This window comes from Rhipicephalus microplus, chromosome 5, assembly GCF_043290135.1.
Source record: "Rhipicephalus microplus isolate Deutch F79 chromosome 5, USDA_Rmic, whole genome shotgun sequence".
NCBI lineage: Eukaryota > Metazoa > Arthropoda > Arachnida > Ixodida > Ixodidae > Rhipicephalus > Rhipicephalus microplus.
In genome coordinates, this window is record NC_134704.1 from 102199647 (window position 1) to 102226121 (window position 26475).

The 26475-nt window shown below is 45.6% G+C and overlaps 1 protein-coding gene across 1 annotated transcript; it reads left to right on the plus strand.

The window, feature by feature from the left end:
• Positions 1-964: 964 nt before the first annotated feature.
• LOC119173774 (scoloptoxin SSD976) lies at positions 965-25193 on the plus strand. The gene is made up of 7 exons (XM_075894372.1): positions 965-1021; positions 5754-6126; positions 8505-8592; positions 9263-9408; positions 12129-12220; positions 21766-21875; positions 24868-25193. Exons 1-7 carry the CDS (start codon positions 1011-1013, stop codon positions 24924-24926), a joined length of 879 nt encoding a protein of 292 aa, XP_075750487.1. The 5' UTR covers positions 965-1010; the 3' UTR covers positions 24927-25193.
• The last annotated feature ends 1282 nt before the right edge of the window (positions 25194-26475 follow it).

The following is a 26475-nucleotide window of genomic DNA, read 5'->3' on the forward strand; positions in this document are numbered from 1 at the left end:
CCTCTTCGCAGTGATAAGTGGGCAGCGGGCACTATACCATCGCGAAGGCTTGCCGCTGTTCGGTTTTCACTTGACACTGATACAACGTCTGACTTCTTTTACTTTCGTATTGCTGATAGCGACTTGCAAACTTCAAAACCGGTGCTTCCTCTATCAGCCACCTGTAATGGTATATTTCTTTATTTGGTAATTTATTGATAAAAGGACGATATAACAAGAATAAGGCATGCTAGCACGCGCGCGTTCAGAGCAGATGCAACCGGTTTCGACGTCAGCCATTGCTCTCCATCGGCACGACTCGTGCGGCAGCTTAAGGATTACTAACGCATATCAGCTGATGACAAACGCAAATTAACTGAATGCTGGCATCGAGGGTGGGATAGGAGTTATCAGCGTTTCGCTTTCTGCCATATCTTGTAGTCCCCCACAAAAAATACTGCTTCCCTTTGAAAGCTATAGGATCTGGTCTATAGTGCCAAACTTAGTGTCGCTTGAGGCGGCGTTATGGCGAGCCCTGGACGTTCCTTTATAAAAAACCTCGGCCCAACCACCTCAACTGGCTTCTCTGAATAATGGCTTCTCTGAATATTGTTCATTCCTCCAATTCATCCAGTCCTCCTCTTGCGATTAGATAAGCATGATGACGGCCTTGAATATAAAATTGAGGCAGCCTTGTTTCACGGGGCAGCATGTAGCGATTTCCAGGCGCTGCGCTGATAGCGCAGGCAACAGTCACAACAGTGTTCAATTTGTTCTAGTCGCTCTACGATTTGTTGCAGGCAGTGCACATATCTATTCATCCTTATAATCTGATGATAGAAAAGTTCATTCATCCATGTAATCTGATGACAAGAAAGATTTGGAGAAAAATAGGAATTCGTGTTGGTCATCGGACCTCTTATCACTTGTATAGAAAATAAAAGCGTATATAAACTCTTCCTATAGCAGTGTTTCGGCACTTTGAACAGCGTACGTGGATAGCTCCCAGCGGGCGGTCTGAAGACGCAAACATGGCCAAACTGTAAGTGTTTTTCAACGTTTCTAATTGAGTATCAGGAGTAAAACGAGCTGTTTTTAGTTATATAATGTCACTTGTTATATTTTTTAAGCGTAGCCTTCATTTACGTGTTGCTGTAGTTTCAATATGGACTCCATTGCACGAGGGAAATTAAACGACGACCGATAAGGGGACCCAACGAATGCGCCGGTGTTGTGCACGCAACACATGTAGCTCCTGCGTCAAGTCATTTGTTATGTCCTCTGTTTTGGCCGATTCCCGTTAGGAGTGTGGAAATATGTGGATACTTCATCGCCGCCTAGGAAGGAAGGAGGTGGGACAGATCAAACTACTTCCCTATAGGTTCACATTCAAATCTGAAATTGTGTAGGTTCTGGCAAAGTTCTACAAATTGAAAAATGACCGGTTGCATTGAAGTTGCTGCCAACGTTAATTGACGCAAGACTCCGCCACACCGTAGGGCATGAGGGACAGCACTTGTGCACGTGTGCACAAAGCATGTGTCCCTCATGTCGCGGTGCATGAGGGACAGCACGTGTGCACAAAACACGTGTCCCTCATGCCTCATGGCATGAGGGAAACCACCCATGCACAAAACTTCGAGATTGAATTTTTCCAGCCTCGACCACGATAATGCGACGATCCTCAAATATCGTACCTAGAACTTTGCTAAGAGTGGGAGGGCTGAGATGCGATGTCGTGAAATCGCATACATTTACACCCGCATATATAGACAAGAAACGGGGATCAGTTTGACATATCTTGTAACTTGATATAAAATATCGAAGAACTTGTCTTGCCAGTTGTGTGCAAGTTGGTGTCGTGGACTGGTCGACAATATGGCTTATGGCAGTTCTCCTCTTTTTTTTTGGGGGGGGAGATGTGTAGCTGGACATGTGGGATATGTACAGGCTCTGGTTATAGCCGGGATATCCAAATACATAAGTAAACAGGGACTAAATATTTATTACTTATTACATGTATGTCTGTGCTCGTCGGGCAGAGGTATCCCCTAGCCTTGTTTGTCCCTAATGTTGGAATTGTTTATCAATATTATAACTTACTTCGTGGGTGGCCGTACCCAGCGGCCACACCGGACATTTTTTTTCTTCTTTCGACTGCGTCGATTGTCGCTAAATTTGCGTGAAACGCACGGGTTCTTCCGTTTTACGATACCCTCTTGAACTTATAGAGGCGTACTGCGACGACCCCACACAACTGCCACGACATGGAATTATGGCAGAACACACGCGATGGCAAGCGATAGTTTCCCCTCGCTTTGCGCTGTGCCCTCCTATTCACAAAGCTCTCTCACTGGGGCTCTTGAATTTTCCATTTCTGGCTAACTGCGGGCTGCCAGAGCCAGCCAGAGCGCGCTCGTTTTTCTCGGGCTGCTCTGTCCCCCCCCCCTCCACGTGCGGCGCACTTCCGGTTGGCGTTCTCGGGTTAAACGTTCTGGCGACCTGCGGGGAGCCCCAGGGTCGCTAGACGCTTCCAGGACAAGTTAGTCGTGGAAGCTTTCTGGAAGCTTTTGGGCAGGTTTCGGGATAGCAGACGCCGAAAAGGTACGATGCGCACTCGGAGCCATCTTTGTGAGGAGTCGATGGATTGTAAATTGGGAGCTTGAGGACTGCGTCTTCGCTTGTCATTACGCATGGCGTTATCTTCTAAAGTCTGTTTCCCTTGCAAATTTAGGCAATTACGAGTGGCGGCGAGTGTTTGAACCTACTGTTAATCGCATTTGTTATGTTTCCCGTAAAGCTTCCTCCTGGGAACAATGCGGTGAACTGTTGCCTGCGTCGTGCACATGCCTTAAAAGTTATGTACACGTAGTACACGTTCGTACGCACGCATGGAGACAACTTTGGTGTATTTTTTTTTTCTTTTCGTAGTAGTCGTTTGTGAAGCTGAGCCTGCTTTCTGTGCACTTAGCGAAGACGATTGTGATCGCACTAGCTCGTTCCGTCGTATGTTTGCGTATCCGTGAACCTCTTAGAACCTCTGTCATGACTACTAGATTTATCTTCGATTGTGATATAAAGTCCTAGATCGCGACTGTTGGTGATGCTCGCTGGTCGCGAACGGCGTGCGAACCCATTTCCATCTATGAGCCAGCATATGTGGTATGATATTATACAATACGGCGCGAAGAAAAAAAAACGGAGAATGGATTCAGAGTTGTACACATCCTTTCGTGTCCCATTTCATCGTTGGCTTTGTCTTTTTTCACCTCTTCGTAATAATGCTTCGCAGTACGTACTATCACCTAGTAGGTCGAATCGAAGCTCATATACATGACATTTGTTTAGTGTCACTTAGGACTAAAAAACAGGCCAAGATAAGTTCTAAAAATGGATCGAGAACGTGTCATGCAAATGTTTATTTCATATATGACGCGCACTCATGGTGCCGATATCTGCGCATATCATAAACTTCAGACGTGTGTTTGCGTGGTGTGTTTGCGTGGAAACGTGGTCCACGTGTGTTCGCGACGTTTGATACGCGATAGTTGAGCTGGTATATATCTTCAAGCTCTTTTGGGGGCACGATCACTTCCCTGTGACTTCGCGTCGTGTTGTGCAGTGTCTGTTACATGTACTAAAGAGGCGTGAGCTTGTAAAGCCCTCACCGTCACGACAGCTCACCTTGCATCGTTCTCGAGACAGCGTGCGCCAGCTGGCTGTTTCGTTCGCGGACGCGGCGAGTGATCGTGCGAGCGTACGAAGTCGTACCCCAAATACCCCAAATGCGTACGCTCGAGGATATTATTTCAGCTTTTTGGCAAGCTTAGCTACGTATTTCCAAGCGGACAATGCAGAAAAAAAAGCCAACATACACGCAGTGCATTATTTTGTTTGCTGCCATGACGGTAGAGTTTGTTTACGATAATGCTGGCTATCCTGCGTTCAATTTTGCGACTTTCGGGCGTGCGCGTAGCCAGCCTACGTCATTTCCTATCGGAACCGTATGCAGCGGTAGCTTTCGGGGAGCCCGCGGATCTCCAGAGCCAACCCAGTAATCCGAAAATCGAAGAGCCCCACTGAAATGCACGTCGGAATGTCAGATTTCGTGAGAAACGTCAGATGAATTTTGAGGGACTGAAAACTCTCTGGATCGCATCGCATTGCTCGATGTTCGACACGTCAAGCATTCCGACTTTTTCCGCTCGATGACGCTCTAAATTTTCCGATACATTTACAATGAAACATTGACGTGTTCGACTTGTACATTATGAAGGATTGTTCAATTTACCCAAGTTTGATGTAGTTGGTTGTCCCTGCAGCAGCTTTTGTATTCTAGTGTCACGCACTGAAAACTTAGTGTCCCATGTGCATTGACCTAAGACGACTCGTAGGCGAAATCCATGTTCTTTTTCCTCTCTTTACCACGTTCTTTTTCTACAGTGTGTGACGCCTTGACCATGACACACATTTTTGGGATCTGTGATGTCATGATGAGTGACGTCGTGACACAATAACTTTTCGCACCACTCGTCCTGGACGCATGAAACGGTTACCACCGAGTGCTGAATTGAGTCATTCATTGAGGAATCCAAAGCTTTCGCATAAATAGTATTTATAGCGTGTCATGTACTGAAAACTGGCAAAAAATGTTCGGTACATCTTCGAGCACATGGCCCCATAAGCTTTGGCGACTACGCCCTCGAAAAATTTTATGCGGGCATTTATTTTTCCGCGCTGAACCAAACCGGAGATCATGAACAATCTTTTTGGAGCCTGTTCTTGTGTATACAATGTGAACGACTCTTGGCTTTCAAGAGAAGGCTTTATGATTATGATCAGGAAAGCATTTTTTTTATTCCCATCGAATCAAGTTCGCAAGATCAAATATTAGCCCCTTCTGTTTCTTATCTTGCGCCTTGCCTCTCTGTTTGATGTCCCACCATGCCCCGTGATTCAGTTCTCAAACTTCATTGTCGTGTGCCAAACACACGGACACCACAAAAAAAAAACGCGGGACGACACAAAGAGCCCATCTGCCACTGTTTTTTTGCAAGGCATCGATGTAAGTAATGGTGCGTTTATTTCTGGTGACATGTACGGTACGATTCAACAGTGGTAAAGTTGTCCTTTCTTCAGAGATTTTAAAGGTTACTCGGAAAACATTCAACCGAACTGCCGAAATCAGAGCTGCATGAAGGCTAGCCAAAATCGCCTTCTTCTTGAAAGCGAGGGGGACCGCTTCCTATTGACACTACTGCCAGTGTCCCCGCTAGCAGCGTGTCAGTCCTTCCTTTCGGCAACTGACTACCTTATTCAGGCTGCAGCGATTAACTGAACCGAAACAGTCTTCGCACCAGTCCCGCGGTGGTGGTCTATAGTGGTTAAGGTACTCGGCTGCTCATCCATGGTCACGGGATCAAATCCCGGCTGCGGCGGCTGCATTTCCTATGAAAGTAAAAATGCTGTGGCTCGTGTGCTCGGATATGGGTGCACGTTGAAGAACCCCAGGTGGTTGAAATTTCCTCAGCCCTGAACTGCGTTGTCTCTCATAATCATATGGTGGTTTTGGGCCGTTAAGCACCACATATCATCCTCACCCTTTTCACCACCAGCAAGCTCATTTGAATTACCTAGTTGTGCAGCAAATATAGTTGCTTCTCTTTCTTTTTTTTTCTAGTGTAAATATATTTTTTTTTTGCTTGGCAACGCAGCATTAAGAATCGCCAATTAAAACAAGCCGACGTATTTACCCTTCTTGACCACCGATCCAGGTCCGTGACGACGTCCCTGGGATCCGCCACATTCATCTGCACGGCGTTGAGCCTCGTGACCTGCACGATATGGGTGCAGCAGTTACCGCCGCCTCAGAACAGTCAGTTCCTGCCCCCGCCCCCATCGTGGTGGAACCCGCAGACTCGACCGCACACCCCGAACCGCTGGTTCATGATGAACCGAACGTGGCCCTTTCCGGCCACGCTGAACTTCATCCGGCCGGGACTCTGGAGCACCTTCAACGGCACTCTCTTGCAGTCGGTGTCGCCCGACGAAGTCGTCTTCATCACGCGCTTCCACAACGAGCTGAGGCAGACGCTGGCCTTGGGAAAACTGGGTGGTTTCCCGCCGGCGGCAGACATGCTTCTCCTGGTGGGTGTCATATTGGATGTCTCCCTTTTGTAGTAAAGCTGCTAAGTCAATCTCCGCCGCACGCTTTATAGCTCTAGCTTTGTTTAGAGAAATTTATTCTCACAGACAGTAAACACCAATTACAATCCAGCAGAACATCGCGACAGAACACAACATTCAAAGACACACCAAAAGCTGCTACAAAAAGATATGTTTACATTAAGAAACATCTACGCATATTCACGCAAATGAATGCTCATGATGAAGCGAAGGAGTGTGCAACGACTCATAAATCTTGGCCATCGACTTTGTTCAAGTTAACAGCCACTTATTTTGTTCTCGTTAACCTTTTGTTCTGTCATATTCTTTCATTGACGGGTGGTTAAATGTTTTTTTCGGTGTCGTAGCCTTTTATTTTTGTTTGTTCTGGTTAACAGCTTTTTTATAACCTTTTTGTTGTGCACAGATGTTGCTGTTTCTGCATCTGCTGTAGACGACGGATGGTGGTTTATAGACAGCGGGTAATTGTGCAGTTTTAATGTGATTCGCCCCTGAATATAGGCCAATCTCACACCTTGTGGTAATCGGTGTCATACGGGGCGATGGCATCAGTATCCTCTGTAACTTTCTTTAGTGTATTCCTCCTGTGTAAACAACGCATGATTATAACGCGTTCGATGCTCTAACCACTGAACGCATGAATATAGCCTACTGAGTCATACGAACACAAATTTAATGTTTGTTAGACTGCTATAAAATGCTGGAACCACATCTGATGTTGACCTAAGATTAGAACGGCCGCTTTGTAAAAGTTTAGTGTGTTCACTCTTCGAACAGTATCATCACTATTGTCTATGGTGGGCTAGTACTTGCCAATCTTGGGTAATGAAGGCTTTCCCAGCTATTTCAAGGCAATAAGAAGGAGAGATGAGGCAGCGTATTGACGTTCTCAAGATCCCCAGACAGAGGGGGGGTTGCAGCTTTTTTGCATCGCCCCTCTTCTCCTAATCATGTCCATGTATAGGGCTGACCGCACCCCCCCCCCCCTCCTCTTCGTGCTTAGTGAGTGGCCACCTTCGCAAACTCCCCCCCCCCTCCCTTTGCACACACCGGTGAATAGGCTTACACTCAGCCCTGTGGTCAAGTCGTTGAGATGCTTGACTACTGAACCGTACGTTTCGGAATCGAATCCCGGCTGAGGCGGCCACATTTCGATCACGTCAAAGGGCTGGAGAGGCATGTTGCAAGATTTATTTGCACTTAAGAGAAAGCCCCAGGTGGTAGAAATTATTTTCCGATTCCTCACTATGCCGTACCTCCGAGCCATATCGTGGTATCGACACATAAGACCTCAAAATTATGTTATTATAGTTCTTGCGGCAAAAGTTTGTGGTTTCGTCCGGTGACGCTGCCTAGCTGCAAATAAAATGTGTGAGCGTGCTTTACGTTACACGTAAAGGTACATTCGTTTCTTATACCAATGTGGCCTAAAAATATGGAAGGTTTCTTTTCTCTTGTCTTTTATTTTCTCGAATGTAAGCTGGTAGCTATCTTATCTGCATTGTCAACAAGCGACTCTTTTGCGCGATAAGAAAATAAACCATCCATAATTTACAAGATGCACTAAATACTGTGTTTTCGATCATGATTCTTGTTCTTCACGTGCTTTGACGCCATCTTGCTATCACGCCTTCTTTGTATTATTAGAAATAGTCACATTTCAGTCCTAGAGTATATTAGAAAGAAACCAAGCTCTTTTTTTTCAATTCCTTTTCAAGATTTCATCATATTAAGATAATTTTTATATAAAAGTATAAGCCGATTCATGTGTGTCACTTTCACGCCTTATATGAAATTTTTGCATAAGAAAGAATGCGTGTTCCATCGTTTTCCGGAGTTTTTTGTTTAATGATCCTCTTTCACAACATGTGCCAATCTCGACGCTTGCGACACCTTATCTCAAGTCTAGTTGGTCATTTGTAAGAAAAATGGCCTTTGGGGTTCTCGACGCGCGCATGCGAACACGACTCGAATGCCTTTTTTTTTTCTTCTTCTCTGCTGCTTCTTCTCTTTTTCTTTTCCTATCCACTTTTATTTCCACTCCCGTTACCCTTGTGCCGTACTGTTGAGGTGTCATCCCAGTGATAGACAGTTACGAGCGGCACTTTTCTATTTCTTTCTTTTACATAATCACTTAGAGAGAGAAAAGTGGCCTGTAGGCATTCGAAACTGAGCAGATGCTATAGTGTGCTATGGGTATACGGAGTTTTTCAATTGTTTGCTTTGTGACTGTAGGCCTAAAACTCGTTGTTTACGCTGTCGTGTTACCTGCACTGAGATGGTGCTAGACGTAGCCCTTACTATACCGCTGTGTTTTATTTCTTTTCCCTATTCCTCAGGAGTATGATGGAGAAGTTGCAAGGCGTGCCCAAGTCCACTCACAGAGTTGCCGCTTCCAACATGGCTGCTTTGGATGTGGTCAAGTTAGTAAGTATATAGAGTGCACTGCGATTCTGGTAACAGCGGAATGCTGTTGGTCACTACGGCGAATTGTATATTGCCATTATTTTTCCTGCCAGATATGGCTGTAGGAAGCTAAATGTCTGTGTACTTGCCTTTTGTTTAGGACTAATCAAACGAAAGGTTGAGATACCCGTATGCGTAAGTTACAGTAGCTGTTATTTGGATCTTCATTTTAACCATGTAGTTAGGTACTCGCAGCTCTCAGCATTGTTTATGCAATGCATCAACGCATAGGTTTCTGTTGTAAATCGTTGACAGAAGCTAAAACTTGTATAGCCTATTTTTTTCAACCCATGATGTCTATTTGTAATCACGTATGCTTGATGGGCTGAAACTTGCACTTCATGCGAAGGGAGTCCTACGCCATACCAGATTACTTGGGGCTGATAATAGTTCCTTCCAACTGTGACAGATACATAAATTACAAAGACACGCACCTTAGAGCAGTGGGACGCTCTCTCCTGGCCAACCAGCAATCCTTGATCGACCAGGCTCAACGGGCAGCTAAGGCCAGTGGCGCCCTTGACTGAAGAGCCTCTTTAACCCCCCCCCCCCCCCCCCATGAAATTAAGCCAGGTTTCATTATTCCTTTTCTGGATTCTTCATTGCCTGACGATGATACTCTCAATTTAAGGGGGATACATCGGCCAAAATCTGTTCCTGGCACCCCGAGGCAACTGGGAGCAGGCTATCAGGACCTGGTGGGAGGAACACCGGAGCACTAGCCGGGACATCGTTGGCCGCTTCAACTTCTCTCCCCGAAACGGACACTTCACGCAGGTGAGAAGGGGCTCAGATTGAACGCGCAGAATGAAGTTCAGTCGCAATTAATGCTTGAGTTACGTCAAGAGTAAATAGTATATATAAAATGTCGCCATGAGCGTTGCTTGGTCCTGTAAACTTCCCACTATTTTCCTCTACAAATTCCTTCTGAACTGATAGTAAGCATGCAACGAGAATAATTTGAGGTAGATCGTAACTACTCTACTAGTTCTTTGGAAGGATTTCATCATAAAAAAAGGTAGACGTCCAGGCCCAAACACAAGAAACGAGATAACACAACAGGCCAATGAGCATTTGCGCTATCTTCATGTTCTCTTGTGTCCATGTTTGCACGTGTGTATTCTTCTACCGGGTCATCAAAATTAGGTTTTATGATGTTCTCGACGTTCAGCACTGGTAAGAACATGAAAACCCCCTTTGCAGATAACCTTCCTTTTTCCCTCCTTCATCCTCCTCCTCCTTTTGTAGATAACCTATGTATCCGGGAGGACCCAAAGTGAGACAATATGGGTGTAAGTCATCTAATTAACTTACATTTGTAATTAAGTTTTCAGTGTCTGCAGCACTGGCGCGAAGCTTCTCCCCGAAGAGGCGCGGCAGTTGCGTGCGTCGTTTATTCTGACAATGGGTCGAAGACATAGTTGAAGATGACAACGGTTACCCTTTTACTACTGGCTGGCAATAGCAACCCATAATTGTTCGTCACATCGGCAAAGAACATTGAGCCGATCTTCACGGCCTTGCTTGCGCAATCACGCGCAGTATTAAACTTTGCCGCGCGATATTTCGGAGCACACACATGCTAGAAGTATCCTTGGAAGTGTAACTTTGTAGAAACGCGACTGCCTCCAACTTTCCAATACACATAAGCAAGCATGCTGTGGTGACGGAGAAGCTAAGCATGAAATCTGAGTTAATTAATTCACTGACAGCCACGATCTTTCTTTTTCTTTGGGTCCCCCTGGATACATAATCTCTGTAAAAAAGTAAGTGTTTTACATGTTTTTCCAAGAGCAGTCACTGAGAAGCTAAACATAAAATCTGTGTTATTTGAACCACAGACAGCCATATATATTTTTCTCATACTTTGTGTCCCCCTGAATGCATAAGCTATGTACAAAAGTGTTTGACATGTTCCTCCTAGTGTTGAAGTTTGACAAAAGCATAAAGCTTAGCCTTGAACAGCCGGTATAATTAATTCACAAACCTCTTTGTTCATGCATTTACTTCACGTGTGTACAGAAAGTTTGTCAGATTTGTTCCACTTTTCAAGCGAGTTCACTCAAGCAGCCTCGAATACTGCTTTTGTTAATGAAACCATTTCACGCAGGCATTAACAAGCTGGTACAGAAAACGATGTCAAGTTGGAATACAAATGTTTCGTTCCCGGCATAAGTAACTTAATCGCCTGAATTCCAGAAATACGGAGTTTATTCATTTATTCATTCATTGTGATGACAACGGTATGCGTCAGGCTTTTAGTCAGGCGAGCCAAAAATGGCCTGCTCGCTAATGACAACAATCACTCCTCAAGCTATAGTGTCTTCTAACGCGCTCATTAATCTCCTACTAACGGAGTTGGAACACGTGATCTTTTTTCGTCAGTGGTCTTTTTCGCCACTGTTATTCTACAGGACTTCGCTAATGACGCCATGCATTTCGGAAGGTGGCTTCGTTATTCACGAACATGGTATATTCTTTCGCTTAATGAACGCTCTTTCCGTGAGAGAGTCGGCGGGTATGTCTAAGCTCATTGCGTGATGCAGCGAGCGGCGCGATTGTTTCACTCACTCAACCACCACGTGATGACGCTTCAACATGCTTCTTCAACATGCTTCAACAACAAAACATGCTTCAACATGCTTCAACATGCTTCAACATGCTTCAACATGCTTCAACAACAAAAATTCTTCAACATGCTTTATTTGGGTGCGCGTCTCTCGCGTGACAAACAGTGCGCAATTGAGGTTGCACTCAAATTGTTAACGAATTGAAGCTCTGTGCTTCACTGTCTGAAAATGCGCAATATTTCATTTCATACTGTTCGTAATTCCGCTATAGTAGCGTCCCAATTTTTACAATGAAATCTTTCTATGTGGAGTCCGCGAAGCCATGGTGCTTGCGCAAACACTAACATTTGGCTCATTGGTTCACATGTACGAAAATTAAAGTGTGGAACAAGAAAGAAAAAAATTCAATCGTGGCAAAGAGAAAAAATATTTCTTCATTCACTGGGTCTTCGTTCTCTCACGTGCTTTTTCGACCAGCTGGTGGAATTTTCATGAGCCCGCATTTGTCTTCCCTCAATATCCGGAAGAGTGTAATAAAACATTTGTGTGCTGCGCACACTTTCACAACGCGCGCCACACACTGCGAGATGCGGCTGTTTCAGGAGGTTGTGTGAGCGTTACAGAAGCCATATAAGCGTCGCAGAAACCCTACAGTGAGCAAAACAACGAAAGTCACTGACACCTAGGTTGTTCGCAATAATTCAACATCCCTACTGCGTCAATATATAACAATATATAGCTTTCGTCATTCAGTATGAAAAAAAGATATTGAAATCATGAATACGCAGTGCAGGTACGCGACACATGCGCTGGGCTGATAAAACTTGACAGAAAACACATATAACAATACATGCGGTGTATTCCAGGCCTTTTTCACACGGTGGATTTTCATTACTTCTTCCACGACTTTTTGGGTCACAATCGCAGATGGCTTGGTCGCGCACTGCAAAAGTAGGCTGCGGTTCCACTGACTGCCCACAGCTAAACGGACGTTACATGGTGTGCAACTACGAACCTGGGTAAGCATACTGTCGAGAACGATGGGAGTATTTGCGCCTTTCGTTTGTTGGTTTGTCTTTATTGCGGTTGGATCACACCGGCAAGATGTGTCACACCCCTCGATGCCGCAAGCGCCTCGTTGTGTCGAAACCTTTAATGTTTTAGATTGCTGTAATTGTTGGTGCGGTGCTAATGACGAAGTATACAACTCATCATCATCATCATCATCATCATCATCATCAGCCTGGCTACGTTTGGTGCAGGACAAAGGCCTCTCCCATGTTCCGCCAGTTAACCTGGTCCTGTGCTTGCTGCTGCCAATTTACACCCGCAAGCTTCTTAATTTCATCTGCCCGCCTAACCTTCTCTCTCCCCCTAACCCGCTTTCCTTCTCTGGGAATCCAGTTAATTACTCTTAATGACCAGCGGTTATCCTGTCTACGCGCTACATGCCCGGCCCATGTCCATTTCCTCTTCTTTATTTCAACTATGATATCCTTAATCCCCGTTTGTCCCCTAATCCACTCCACTCTCTTCTTGTCTCTCAAGGTTACACCTACCATTTTTCTTTCCATTGCTCGCTGCGTCGTCCTCAATTTAAGCTGAACCCTCTTTGTGAGTCTCCAGGTTTCTGCTCTGTAGCTAAGTACCGGCAAGATACAGTTGCTATATACCTTCCTCTTAAGGGATAATGGCAATCTACCTGTCATAATTTGAGAGTGCTTGCCGAATGTGCTCCACCCCATTCTTATTCTTCTAGTTACTTCAATCTCATGGTTAGGCTCTGCGGATATTACCTGCCCTAAGTAGACATAGTCTTTTACAACTTCAAGTGCACTATTGTGTTTAGAAAAAATTTATTGCCACAAACGTCAATAACACTCAACAGAACATTTCCGTCTTAGACATACTCTAACGATGATGACAAGACAGACGTCATTTACATGAACATGGATATGAGATGACGTTGAAAAAACATGTACATTCGATGGTTCACTCAAACACAACCACAAAATACTTCAAGGTAAACAAAAGACAAATAAAACATAAATATGTACATTTTGCATATTTACATGTTGGCATGCCATTTCTGCCGGCACATCGACAGATCAGCCTACCAATACCAGGCCGGCCGAAAGACAAGTTTCACTCGTCCGTCATAGACCGACACAAAAGGGCAAGACCAGTGCCGAAGAAATTCCTCTTCACCGAGGAAGAAGAGCTCCTCCGACAAAACAGACAGCAGCTCCGAGTACAATCGTTCTAGGATCGGGTAGAGCGCGCGGCGGCGGCGGCCCGCTGCAACCGCCTCGCAGCGGTTGCGCCAGAGGCAGAAAGCGCCGGCAACAATGAGAAGACAAGCGAAGCGGCCTCGCGAACAACGCCCAGAAGAAACGAAGCGATTTACTCTGAGGCAGTGAAATCCAGCATGTACGGCTCTCCAAAAAACGCGAGCAATGATACAATGCCTCAGAAAATGCTGATTTGTTTCCCGAAGGGAGCAGTTCGGACATGTTGCTGACTGGACTATTCTCCACCTTTCGAGGCGGTCGAGAGTGGGAAGTACACCCCATCCCAGGCGCCACATGAAGTCCCGAAGGTGTCCAGGCAGAAAAGAAGCCGTTAAGGAGCTCCAAGACACCCGTCTAGAGCGAGCACGGCGGGCTGGCGGGACCAACGGAAGCAACAAAGCAGCAGTTGTCTCAACTATGTGGTTGTTCAAAACATCTATGCCAGGACAGCTCGACTTGACATGGCGAAAAAATGCAACAGTTGTTGCATAAAACGCAGGAAGTGTTATTGACTGTGGCCCCCTGTTAAGTTGCGCATTAGGCATCAAATGGCGAAGGTGAGTACCCAGAAAGTAGTATGCAAGCGTTCGTGCGGGAGATTCCTCCCCTTGCACTAGGCGCAAAAGGAAACGCAGTGCCAGCAGCCGACAGCGTATGGACACTGAAGGGAAAGCAAAGCCTCCTTGAGCACGCTGCTGTCCCAGTGCCGCGCGAGAGACCAACTCAGTGCCGCCTGACCAAAAAAAGGAACACAAAGCAGACTGCAGTGATCGCACGATACGTAAAGATGGTTGCACGACGTGAGAAAGGTACCAAATGCGACCGCAAAATACAGTCTGCGCAAGGTACCTCCGCTCAAGAAGCGGGAAGTCAAAATCCTGTGCATCCTGAATTTTCAGTCTTACTTCCTCGAGAGCGTTTAACCAAACAGATTCGCAAATGCCGTAGTGGTTGTATGAAATACCTAAAATACGAAGGGACGCGGCCGGTTGAATGGGAACACCGGCGCTAAGCCTGGAGTTTGGAGAGCCAATGAAGAAATACCGGGATTTGGAGATGTTCAACGCTGCACCTGAAATGTCGCCATACTGGGAAAATACATGCAGGCTGCGTGAAAGGCTATCTTCATCTGAAAGGTACAAGGTTATATCATCAGCGAAAGCTGTGACTTTCACGACACCGCTACCAGGAAGCGCAAGACCCCGGACACGTGAATCCGCGTCAAGAGCACGCAAGTATGGCTCAAGGCTGAGGACAAATAGCACAGGAGACAATGGACATCCCTGACGGACCCCACGTGTTATGGAAAAGGCAGCACTTTCCCAACCATCCAGAACTAGTGTGCTTTTCAGACCAGTGTACGTATTTTTAATCATTTCCACAAACGAATGAGAAAAGCCGAAGGCTGTGAGCACATTAAAGATATACGCGTGCTCTAGTCGATCAAACGCTTTTTCCTGGTCCAAAGACACAAGGATACCACGCGCAGATCGCGACAAAGTATAAGCTATGATATCCCGTGTCGTATATGACAAGCTGTGTATTTCTCGTCCAAGCACTGATGAAGTCTGGTGATGACCTATTAGGGTGTTCAACAGACCCCTCAAACGTTGAACGGCTACCGCCGCGAATATCTTATAGTCAACGTTGAGGAGCGTGATAGGTCTCCAATCTTCAGGATTGACAGAGGAAGCATCACCCTTTGGAATAAGCACAATGCGTCCATCTCGGAAACTTGATGGAAAGACACCGTCCTCGTAGCATCGCCGGATTACCGCGGTAAATGTAGCACCAATCTCATCCCAAAATGTCAAGTAAAACTCAACAGGTAAACCGTCTGGCCCTGGGGCCGTTCCACGTTTCATAGATTTCAGTGCCACCTTTACCTCTTCAGCCGACGGAGGGATGTGCAGGCAATCTGCAGCTTCTTGAGGAATACGGGGCAAACTTCTAAGCATTGGCGGTGTTTCATCACAGTTAGTCCGCATGGCCGAACACGACATTGCTTCAAAATGCGCCAAGAAAACAGATCGATCACGCGTAGGAAGCCGCTGCGCAGGTGGTATTTGTGCTGTCATAGAGACTGGTGACTCTGATTGCCCAAAAAAGGAATGTCTCGCGTAGCGCAGCACCTCGGGATGTGCACATGGGTTGTGTCAACAGCGCCATGCTGCTGCCGCCAGGGACGAAGCAGCAGTCAAGCGCTGAAAGCGTTCACGCAGTTCACGCTGCCACGCTCGCATCAGAGGAGAAGGCGTCTCGGCGCGCAAAGCAATGCGTAACTTCATCGCGGTATCAGCAAGCTCTTCAGAAACGCGTCGACGAAGCGAACGCCCCTCTACTGCGCAGCGCAGGCGCCACTGTGTTTTAAGCGCATCCCAATCTTCAGGACCAGACGCCGTGAGCGACACACGTATTGCGCGTGACAAATCTGATCTTGAGCGCGCGTCCTGCAGGACGCGAACATCAAGACGCCATGGCTTTTCTGAGAAAGAAAATGGAACTTCGAGCTTCAAGACAATAGGCCGATGATCAGATACGTACACAGGAGAAGGTGGGAAGGACGGAACGCATAAATCAGAGACAAACGCCTCTAACGCTCGTGGGATATAAGCCCGGTCGAGCCTGCTGGAGGATCGTCCACGTCGCCATGTCCAAACAAAGGTATTTCCGTGCACTGCATTGTGCGCGTCTAGTAATGAAAAGTGGTGGACAAGGCGGCGAAGCTCGCGTGAATTCCAAGCAGACCGGCCCCAGCCAGGACCTTGTACATCGGTTCGCGTATTTAGAACGCAGTTGAAGTCGCCAATCAAAATGACGTCACGACCGTCAAGAAAAAACACATCCAGGTCTCTAAAAAAGTCATTAGACTGTCCAGCTTGCGCTGGCCCATACACACACAGTATCCTTAATCTGAAAGAAAAGTAGCTACAAACTAAAGCCAAAACCCTGCCCACGCCATCGTAAAAAGCATGATGATCCCTTAATAGAGCTCGGTTAAAAATAATAATACCTACTCCCGTAAAACGAGATGTAGCAAAAGAGAAATAACAATCTAGGTTGAACCTTCGTTTAAAAGCAAGCACGTCGGATAGCGAGAAAAAATTTGTTTCCTGGAGGCACAAAACATCACAATTTGCAGCGCGGGCGACACTAATCACTTCAGCCTGCTTTGCCGGACTGCGAAAACCCTGAACGTTCAATGAAATAATATGCAGTGTAGTAGCCATAATAAAAAGTGAAGACTAACCTGGACGCATAGTTCTAGACGGTGTCCTGGAAAGTGTCCAGGGGACACTTGCTCTACCAAATTACAACGCACTGTTCGACCCTCCAGAAGAGGGTCGAGGTTTTTTGGACCGTTGGGATTTACCACGGCCATCACTGCGTTCATCGGAGCAAGAGCTGGAAGTGTGCCCTCGCTTTGTTTCACGTGGAGCTCCCATTTCAACGTCAAAATCGGCAAGGCTAGACAGTCCGATGCTACTATCCAGTCCCAGGCTGAAGCCGTCTTCCGAAGACGTGTCCTGAGGAGGTAGGGACTGAGCCGCCGGCAAGCTTGGATCCACATTCTTGATGCTGGCAGCACTGTCCGCGTCTCTGCAGTCCGGTGTAGGCGCCCTTTGTGTGGGCGATTTTTTACGTGTACGACGCGATGTCGAAATGGTCGGTGCGGCCGCAACAGAAGAGGCTGTGGTGTTTTCGCCGCTGTTTTCCAAAATAACCGGGGTCGTAGGGCCAACTCCAACAGCAGCAGCCTGATAACTGGGGTCATTTGTGCACTGAACATCAAGTGGCGTCAAAGAAGAGACGCCGACGCCGTTTTCAGGGCAGTGCGTTGCGTCTTTCGAAGCGCACGGTTCCTGCACCAGCGGGGAGGCCGACGCGCCAAGCGTCGCATCGACAATCGCGCTTTCGTTGTGCGCTTCGTTTGAAGGAACTTGTAGGGGTGAGGCCAGCACAGCGTCGGTGACCTCCTCTGCGTCCCCCGAGTCGGTAGTTGGTTCCATTGCCGGTGTCAGTGGTGGAAAGGCACCAGCGGCAGCGTCTGAGTAAGAGCGGCGGACAGGGCAAACCACAGTTGGGTGGCCGTCCCCGCAGCGTCGACATGGGCGGTCACATCCTTCACTAACGTGACCGTGCACACCACAGCGACCACAATACGGTGTTGTGCACTGGGCTCGTAGATGGTCCCCTGAGCCGCATCTTCGACACACACGCTGGAGACCACGTTAGTCAAACGTAGCACGGTGACCGGAGATGCGCAGGTAGTTCGGCACAGGATTAGCGGCGTTCATCTCCATTCGAACATACCGCGTTCCAGTGAGTACGCCGCGTCGCCCGCTCATCAAACCACTGGTGACAGTGAGCACCTTGCCATATAGGGATAACGCTTGGACGAGAGCTTCGTTTGAGACGAACGATGGCAGGAACAGGCAGGCGACGTTGGTCACTTGTGGGCCAACGGGAACGACTTGAACACGCTCGCCGCCGATCACCAGGCAGCCAGCATTGACAATTAGAGACATGGAGGCCATGCTCTTAACGGTGACTTGGAAGTTTCGAGCTCCCTGATGCTGCACGCAGTATACCTCTGAGAGGCCGACTATTGAGGCCGTCGCATCAACGACGGTCTCGGCACTAGTCCCCGTAGGGACAACTACGTCGAAGACAAGCGCCTTCGAAGGCGTCCAAGACGCGACGGGCACCATGACTCGTACTGACGGACGCCCCTGACGTAGAACGATCAGGGACGTCCTTAGCACTTGCACTCGTGCACTCTCGAAGCGATGTTCCTTTCCGAGGTTGTTGTACATTACTTTCGTTTTCTGCAGATTAATTTTAAGACCCACCTTTCTTCTCTCCCTGTGTAACTCCGTAATCATGAGTTGCAATTCGTCCCCTGAGTTACTCAGCAATGCACTGTCATCGGCGAAGCGCAGGTTACTAAGGTAATCTCCATTAACTCTTATCCCTAACTGTTCCCCTTCTAGGCTTCTGAAAACCTCCTGTAAGCACGCGGTAAATAGCATTGGGGAGATTGTGTCCCCCTGCCTTACACCCTTCTTAATTGGTATTCTGTTGCTTTCTTTATGAAGCACTATGGTAGTAGTTGATCCCCTGTAGATTTCTTCAAATATGTTTATATATACTTCATCTACGCCCTGATTCCGCAGTGTCTGCATGACGGCTGATATTTCTACTGAATCAAACGCCTTCTCGTAATCTATGAAGGCTATGTATAGTAGTTGGTTATACTCTGAGCATTTCTCTATTACCTGATTAATAGTATGAATGTGGTCAATTGTTGAGTAGCCTGTTCGAAATCCTGCTTGTTCCTTTGGTTGATTGAATTCTAATGTTTTCTTTACTCTGTTAGCAAATACCTTTGTAAATAGCTTGTACACTACAGAGAGCAAGCTGATCGGCCTGTAATTCTTCAAGTCATTGTCAACTCCTTTCTTGTGTATTAAGATGATGTTAGCGTTCTTCCAAGACTCTGGTACCCTTCCCGTCAGGAGACACCTCGTAAACAGGGTGGCTAGTTTTTGTAACACAATCTGTCCTCCATCTTTCAGCAGATCTGAAGTTACCTGATCCTCACCAGCAGCTTTGCCTCTTTGCATGCTCTCCAAAGCTTTTCTGACTTCTTTTATCATTACTGGTGGGGTGTCGTCTGGGTTACTGCTAGTTCTTATAGTATTAAGATCGTGGTTGTCTCGGCTACTGTACAGATCTCTGTAAACCTCCTCCGCTATTTTAACCATCCTATCCATATTGGTAGTTATTTTGCCTTCTTTGTCCCTTAGTGCATATATCCTACTTTTGCCTATCCCGAGTTTCCTCTTCACTGCTTTGAAGCTTCCTCCGTTTTTCAGAGCGTGTTCAATTCTCTCCATGTTATACCTTCTTACATCGCATACTTTACGTCTATTAATCAACTTCGAAAGCTCTGCTAGTTCTACTTCGTCTGTTGTACTTGACACTTTCATGGTTTGACGCTTCTTAATTAGGTTCTTCGTTTCCTGGGAAAGCTTGCCAGTGTCCTGTTTAACTACCCTGCCTCCAACTTCCACTGCACACTCCGTAATGATACTCGTCAGATTATCATTCATTCTATCTATGCTAAGGTTGGTTTCCTCACTAAGAGCCGAGTACCTGTTCTGCAGCGACACTCTGAATTCCTGTACTTTCCCTCTCAGTGCTAGCTCATTGATTGGCTTCTTGCGTATCAGTTTCTGTCGTTCCTTCTTCAAGTCTAGGCGAATTCGAGAGCGTACCATTCTATGGTCACTGCATCGTACCTTGCCAACCACTTCCACATCCTGCACGATTCCTGGGTGTGCGGTCATTATAAAGTCTATTTCGTTCTTATTTTCGCCATTAGGGCTCCTCCATGTCCACTTGCGGTTTTCTCGTTTTCGGTAGTAGGTATTCAAAATCCGCAAATTATTGCGTTCTGCGAATTCTGCTAGTAGCTCTCCTCTGGCGTTTCTAGTGCCGATGCCATAATCTCCTACTGCCTGGTCTCCAGCCTGCTTCTTCCCTACCTTTGCATTAAAGTATCACTATAGTATACTGTGTTTTTACCCTACTCATTGCCAATGCCACGTCTTCATAGAAGCTTTCAACTGAAGCGTCATCATGGCTGGATGTAGGCGCGTAAGCCTTTACTACCTTCATCTTGTATCTTTTATTCAGTTTAATTACAATACCTACCACCCTTTCATTAATGCTATATTATTCCTCTAGGTTGCCAGCTATGTTTCTGTGAATTAGGAACCCCACTCCCAGTTGTCTTCTGTCTGCCAAGCCCCGATAGCAGAGGACGTGCCCATTCTGTAGCACCGTATAGGCCTCATCTGTCCTCCTAACCTCACTGAGCCCTATTATATCCCATTTAACACCCTCTAGCTCTTCGAATAGTACAGCTAGATTTCCCTCACTAGATAAGGTTCTAGCGTTAAACGTTGCCAAGTTGAGGTTCTAAGTTCAGGTGCTAATGACGAAGTATACAACTACGAACGCATATAGCACTAATGCTTAAATTCGCCGCGGCTCATCCACTGAACGCACTTTCTGGTACCGGCAGCTGTGTTCGCCGTTGCCATCTTATATTGTGATCATTATTTTGACTTGCTTCCCCTATATGTGCGCCAAGTAAAGAAATTATGTTTTCCGCTTTTTTTTTTTCGCGTCTCCGCCGCCAACGTCTTCACAGTCGATGTGATGTGACTATGTGTATGTAGCGTCTTTGCCGTAAAAACATTGCGTGGTTTATTCATTCACCTAATCAATTTCCTTGTATGATTTCACCTTTCATGGAAACCCTTTTGCTCACAATGTGCAATATATGAGTAATCTGGCGAGTGAGAAAGATGGAGAAACGTGCGGAGGACCATTAACCAGCGGCACCACAGTGCTCCACAGTCGAGCATTTGCGCCGAGCCCTTCGTAACCAACATATTCGGTCACTAACAGCGAAAATGTGCAGTTCACTCTTCTCACGCTTACTATGCAAGGATTTTTTCGCTGATATATTCGCACAGGCATCAGGACGGCGCGTGCAAATGATGCTGGGAATGATCAGCAACACTCAAACACATATGATGTGGGGTTGTAGTACAGTTGCCAGAATGACGGAGATTACTCTGGAGACCATGTCGCTGAGGTGGACTGCTGCTCTGCGCAGATCAGACCTTGGCATTCAAAAGTATAGGCAGGGAGCAAGCGCGCCAGGTGGTCTCTCCCTTTTTAGGGCGAAACACATTTCCGAGGAAGTGGGAGGTCTGGCTTTCTAACAAATATCAAGAGAGCATTCTGTACTGCCATGCAACAATAATCGTCATCTGACTTGCTCGCGTTTCCTTTCCTGAAAACCCCGCGCTGACCACTTTCCTGTCAGGAATGCTATGTCACACTGATAACACACCCACTGATCGTGAGCGCGAACTACCGAAACCTTGGTGATAACGCGAGGAAAGTACGCGAATTAGATGATGATTATTGTTGCAAGGCAGAAATACTCCCCAAGCTCTGGCCCGGCGGGTGGCAAAAACCAATGGTGCCCTAAAATAGAAGATGCACCCACCTTCGTCATAATTTTCTCTGTAGTTTTTTAATAATACTCACGGCACGAACCAAGCCGCGGCTGTAAGAGCGTGTTTTACTACTAGAAAAGTCTTTTCGCACACTTTTCCGATCAGCGCACGCTGGGAGATACTCGTAATAACTATTTTTTTTATTTTGTCTGTGTGCATCTGTCTTTGTAGAGGAAACATGCTGAGGCAGCCCGTGTACACGGAAGGCTGGCCGTGCTCCCAATGTCCTCAGGGCACGCAATGCGCGTCCGTGCAGGGCTCTCGGGAAATGTCGCTTTGCGGTGAGTATACTGGCTCCGAAATATAACCGGATTTCGCTGGTACGCAGCTATGTATAAAACTGCCTTTGCATTACTCGCCACTGTTGGATGTGCCCCAGGGGTGCTTGCGAAACTCTTCAAATAAACGAAGGTAACTACGATGCGCAGAAAGGCACCTTCGCTCACCGTTGCGCTGAACTTCATCGATTGTGGCATTCCACTGCAAGTTTTCATCGAACGCAAGGAGGGGCTTGCTGCGAATTACTCTATAATAATTGGTGGTCCGAATGATTTGTGCCACTCAGGAAGGTGAATAGTGGGACTAGTAGTATATTGTATCTCCAGGAAGACTTCTTCTCAATGCAATGTTCAGACTGCGAAACTGGTCTCTATTTTCAAAATAGGTAACAATAGATAACAGATATTCGCCATATTACTACAGCCCGCTTTATCTAACATGTATTTGTAGCTAAATGTTTGCGCACACCATTTTCTTTGTCACATGAAACTTTCTTTTTGCTTTTTCACCACTAATCAAACCTTTCCGAAAACGGTTTGTTTTTTGCTAATCGGCACAGCTTCAGGAAAAGTTTATCACCCAAGACACAAACTTTATGAATTCATGACTGATTTGCGCTCTGGAGGGGTGCGCGAATAGCGACCCTTCGAACCAAATTGAATACCAAATGAATAGTGGGGACAACAAATAGAATATAAGTACGAATTAAATGCTATTGAAATAGTTTTCCTAAAGTAAGGCAACGATTTTTAAATCTGACAAAGAAATGTAAGCTGACCATTTGACAAACGTCCCATTTGTTTGGAACAAATATTTGGGAGCTTTGACAAACGAGCACTACACTTACTTTCAACGGTGAAAAAAATGCTAGAACTGTTTAAAACTCGGCGGCAACCAGATATTTCGAAATATTTTGTAACTGCAAGGTAAATATAGCAGGGATTATTACAGTGAACTTATTACTTTGCAAACCGATTGTGAGTAAAATGGCTACATAAATATGAAGCAATATTTAGAGTTAACATCATGACATATTTAGAGCAAATAGTTTATTGCTCAAACTGTTGCTTCAGCGACAATGCACTTATAAGCCAAACGCCTTCATCTCGTCATTAATAAGCCGCTGATAGTGCCCTACATCAGCTGTCTGAATGTCGGTCATAAGAAAACAAGAAAAGATATTCTACGATGTTTTCACGTGTCACTCATTAGAGCACTTCTTGTTGTTGCTGTTTACTTCAAAAATACTTTTTAAAATATTTGGTATTTCAAATATGTACTTTTTGACTCGACAACCGAATCGAATAGAAGGCTATTCACTTGGTTATTAGAAATTTTATAATTTCGCCCTCCTCCCCAATAGCGTTTTGACATGCACCATAATGAGTGCTTTCTCGGCTTTTCTAAGGTGTTCGACCATGTAGCCCACTTCCGTCTTATTTCAAAGTTGACTGCTTTACAATTGAATTTACAGGCAGAATGTCGGCAAACGAGCTTTATTTAAATCACAAAAATTTGTCAATAGTTAGCAATATTTCATCACCCTTATAGTAACACAGGCGTACCACAAGGTAGCGTTTCGGACCAGGCTTTTAACGCGTAATGATGACCATTCTGATAATCTATTATCACGCTGGTGATTTTACGTGGTTCTGACAACCATAATCTTCTTCAAAACTATACCCAGCTGATTTTAAATCGGTGTAACACTTGGCTAATAACTATTATGCACCTAAATGCACAGCATTTTATTTTCTTACTTGTAAAAACTTTCCTTATTTTTCCTGTAACATAAATAAGGGCACGGGTTTTCCAATTATTTGCCAGAAGAACTTGGGAATAAAGCTCCTATCAAACTTTTTCTGGCACCTTTACGTTGCTACTATGTCTACTAACGCATCAATGTTACTGCAGTACTTTGATCAAACCCAGCGAAATTCACCCTGCAACAAGTGCAAGGCAACATTTCAGACGTTTGTTATAGCCCGCATCTCGAATTCGCCTCTCCAGTGTGGTCAGCCTACCAAAAGAACACAACGAGCTCATTAGAATCCGTTCAAAACAGGGTCGCTCGTTTGTCGCTCCTTGCCGTTTTCTCAATATATTCTCTATTTCTCACGAATAACACATATTTCACTTCTTTTTCTGATTACCTGTAAGTTGGAGTCCTAATATCCAATTCACAAACGCGTTCATACAGACAGAAAATCTTCCTCGCTGCTTGAAGTTTCACCCTGCTCATCTCGCAGACTGCATAATCAGCTTAGTGTCACGTGCCTATATACGGAAGCACTAGCTCATTCATTTTGTCAGCGCTTCCTCGTGACATTTGACTTATTTTCTTTTTTTCGTTGTCTCTGAAAAAAAATTGTCTGACAAAATTTAATCGACTCAACGTTTCACACTCCAAAGCGTAACCTCGTAATTGCATACTGTCTTTTTTATTTCTTTTTACTCATTGTTGAATGCTTATCTATTTGATTTTGCACTGCCGACTCGCGCACAAAATATACTATTCGGTTTTTATCTAGTTGGTATCTGCCCACTTCAGCGAATGTCTCTTTGATATTCTTGTTTGTGGCCATTATACGAATATACAATTATGACCAATATACCGTTTCACCTTGTGTGATATCATATATTGTGTATATTCGGTACTTTCATTTAATTCAATCTTGTTTTGCTTATACAAATCCTCTTGCGGAGGCTCTTGTTCAAAACCCTCTTACAAGACTTTGAAGTATTTTTTTTAAATAAATAGATGTAAACAGACACATATAAACGCCACATTACCTCCTTTATCCAAGTGTGGTTGGTAATAACCCCATAGCCTTATTTGGGCCAGCACCATTTGTATTATCTGCAGGTTCACATGCACGGAACCTTCAAAATACCCCTTATTGAGGGCGTGTACTCACGCTGCAAAATACTCATTATATCGTACGCACACGGGTGTTTTTATTTACCTTTGTTTTTTTTTTTTGTCTTTTTCAGCACGCCAGTCTTTGAGTTGTCCGCCTCAGTCCCTAGCACCTCCAAACAGCACACCGTGACTCCATGAACCTGTCCATCAGCGGTGATATTTCCCACAAGAACAAGCGCCAACATTGTTCAAAACTTTAGCGCGACGTTTTGTGTCCGGTGATCCACAATCATCGACCAAACTTTAACGGGTTTTCCCCATAAGCCCACTTTGCAGATCCATGCTTATCGTTAATTTTTCAGTGCACGGAAAATTCCGGGCACATTCTTTTTTCTAATGCCAATTTTGTTTTTCTCATGAACAAAGCAAATAATAAAGACTACTATGAACGCTTCTATTTACACGTTTTTTAATCATTGGGGCTGTACCTTGATTGCCTAGTAGAAAGGTTTTCACGTCATACGGTGGTATCTAGTGTAGGTGTGTGTATTCGTACAGTCATGATGCACTTTTTACTGGTCCCAGGGACTCAACCAAGAAATCTGAAAATCTGCTCCAAACTAACAGAAAACTCTTTAAGTTCACGCATATTCAGTGCAGATTCGAGTGGTCTCCCCTTTCTTCCCTTCACAGATCCAAACGAAGTGCAAGTTGTTCATGCACCCTTTTATGAACGTCTTGTGTGACAGAGTGAATACTTTTTGTTATTTTAAAGGATCAGTGCCACTGCCGTGCTCACTGTGCACATGTTCATTTACGCAATTCCACAAGGAAAAGTCCAATGATGTCAGAATCTAGCAAGCCACAGAACGCACTGCCTACCTCCCTGTGTACCATTCCCATTTCGACTGGTGTGAGCTGGTCTGGCGCGGTTGTGTAGAGGTTAAGGTGCTCGGCTGCTGGATCGAAGGTAACAGGTTCGATCCCGGACGCGGCGGTCACACTTCGATGAAGGCGAATTGGTAGGAACTGTGTACTGTTCGATGCTTGTGCAAGTCAAAGAACACGGAATGGTCCACTCTCCTTGCCTCTACGGCGCCCCCTGCTTCGAATAAAAGCGTCTTCTAATCAGTACCACCAGTAAAGCTTTCGGCGTACATTACCGTTCATAGTACTGTGGTGGTAATGCTGGGGTTATATAGAATCTTAGTGTGGGACTGTTCGATGCTTGTGCAAGTCAAAAAACACCAAATGGTTGAAATTTCCAAAGCCCTCCACTGCGGCGCCTCTCGTTGTCACATCGGGTTTTCGGGACGTGAAGCCCCAGATATTCTTATTGTCGTGGGCTGATTGGCTGCTTAACATGTCTTGCTGCTCTGTCATACCCTGCGTGCTCACACTCACTCACGTCATGAAATTCATGAAATCACGCGATAAAAGCACACATACAAGATTCGCCACACATCACAAAATCGCATAATGACAATACAAACACAATGTATTTGTGAAGGAGCCACATGTGCACGATGTGAAACTTGTGAACCTCATGACAATACCTGAAACTGGCAATTTTATGGGATTTTTTTTCTTGCTAAATGCAATAATAATGAACGCTATAGGTGATAATAAAGCCAAGAAAGGAAGTAAGGAAGTCTAATCATTGTGATCTTAATGTAAAAACAAAAACTACGGTAGATGAAGCGATATCTTGCCGTCAGCAGGGTACGAACCTGCAACAT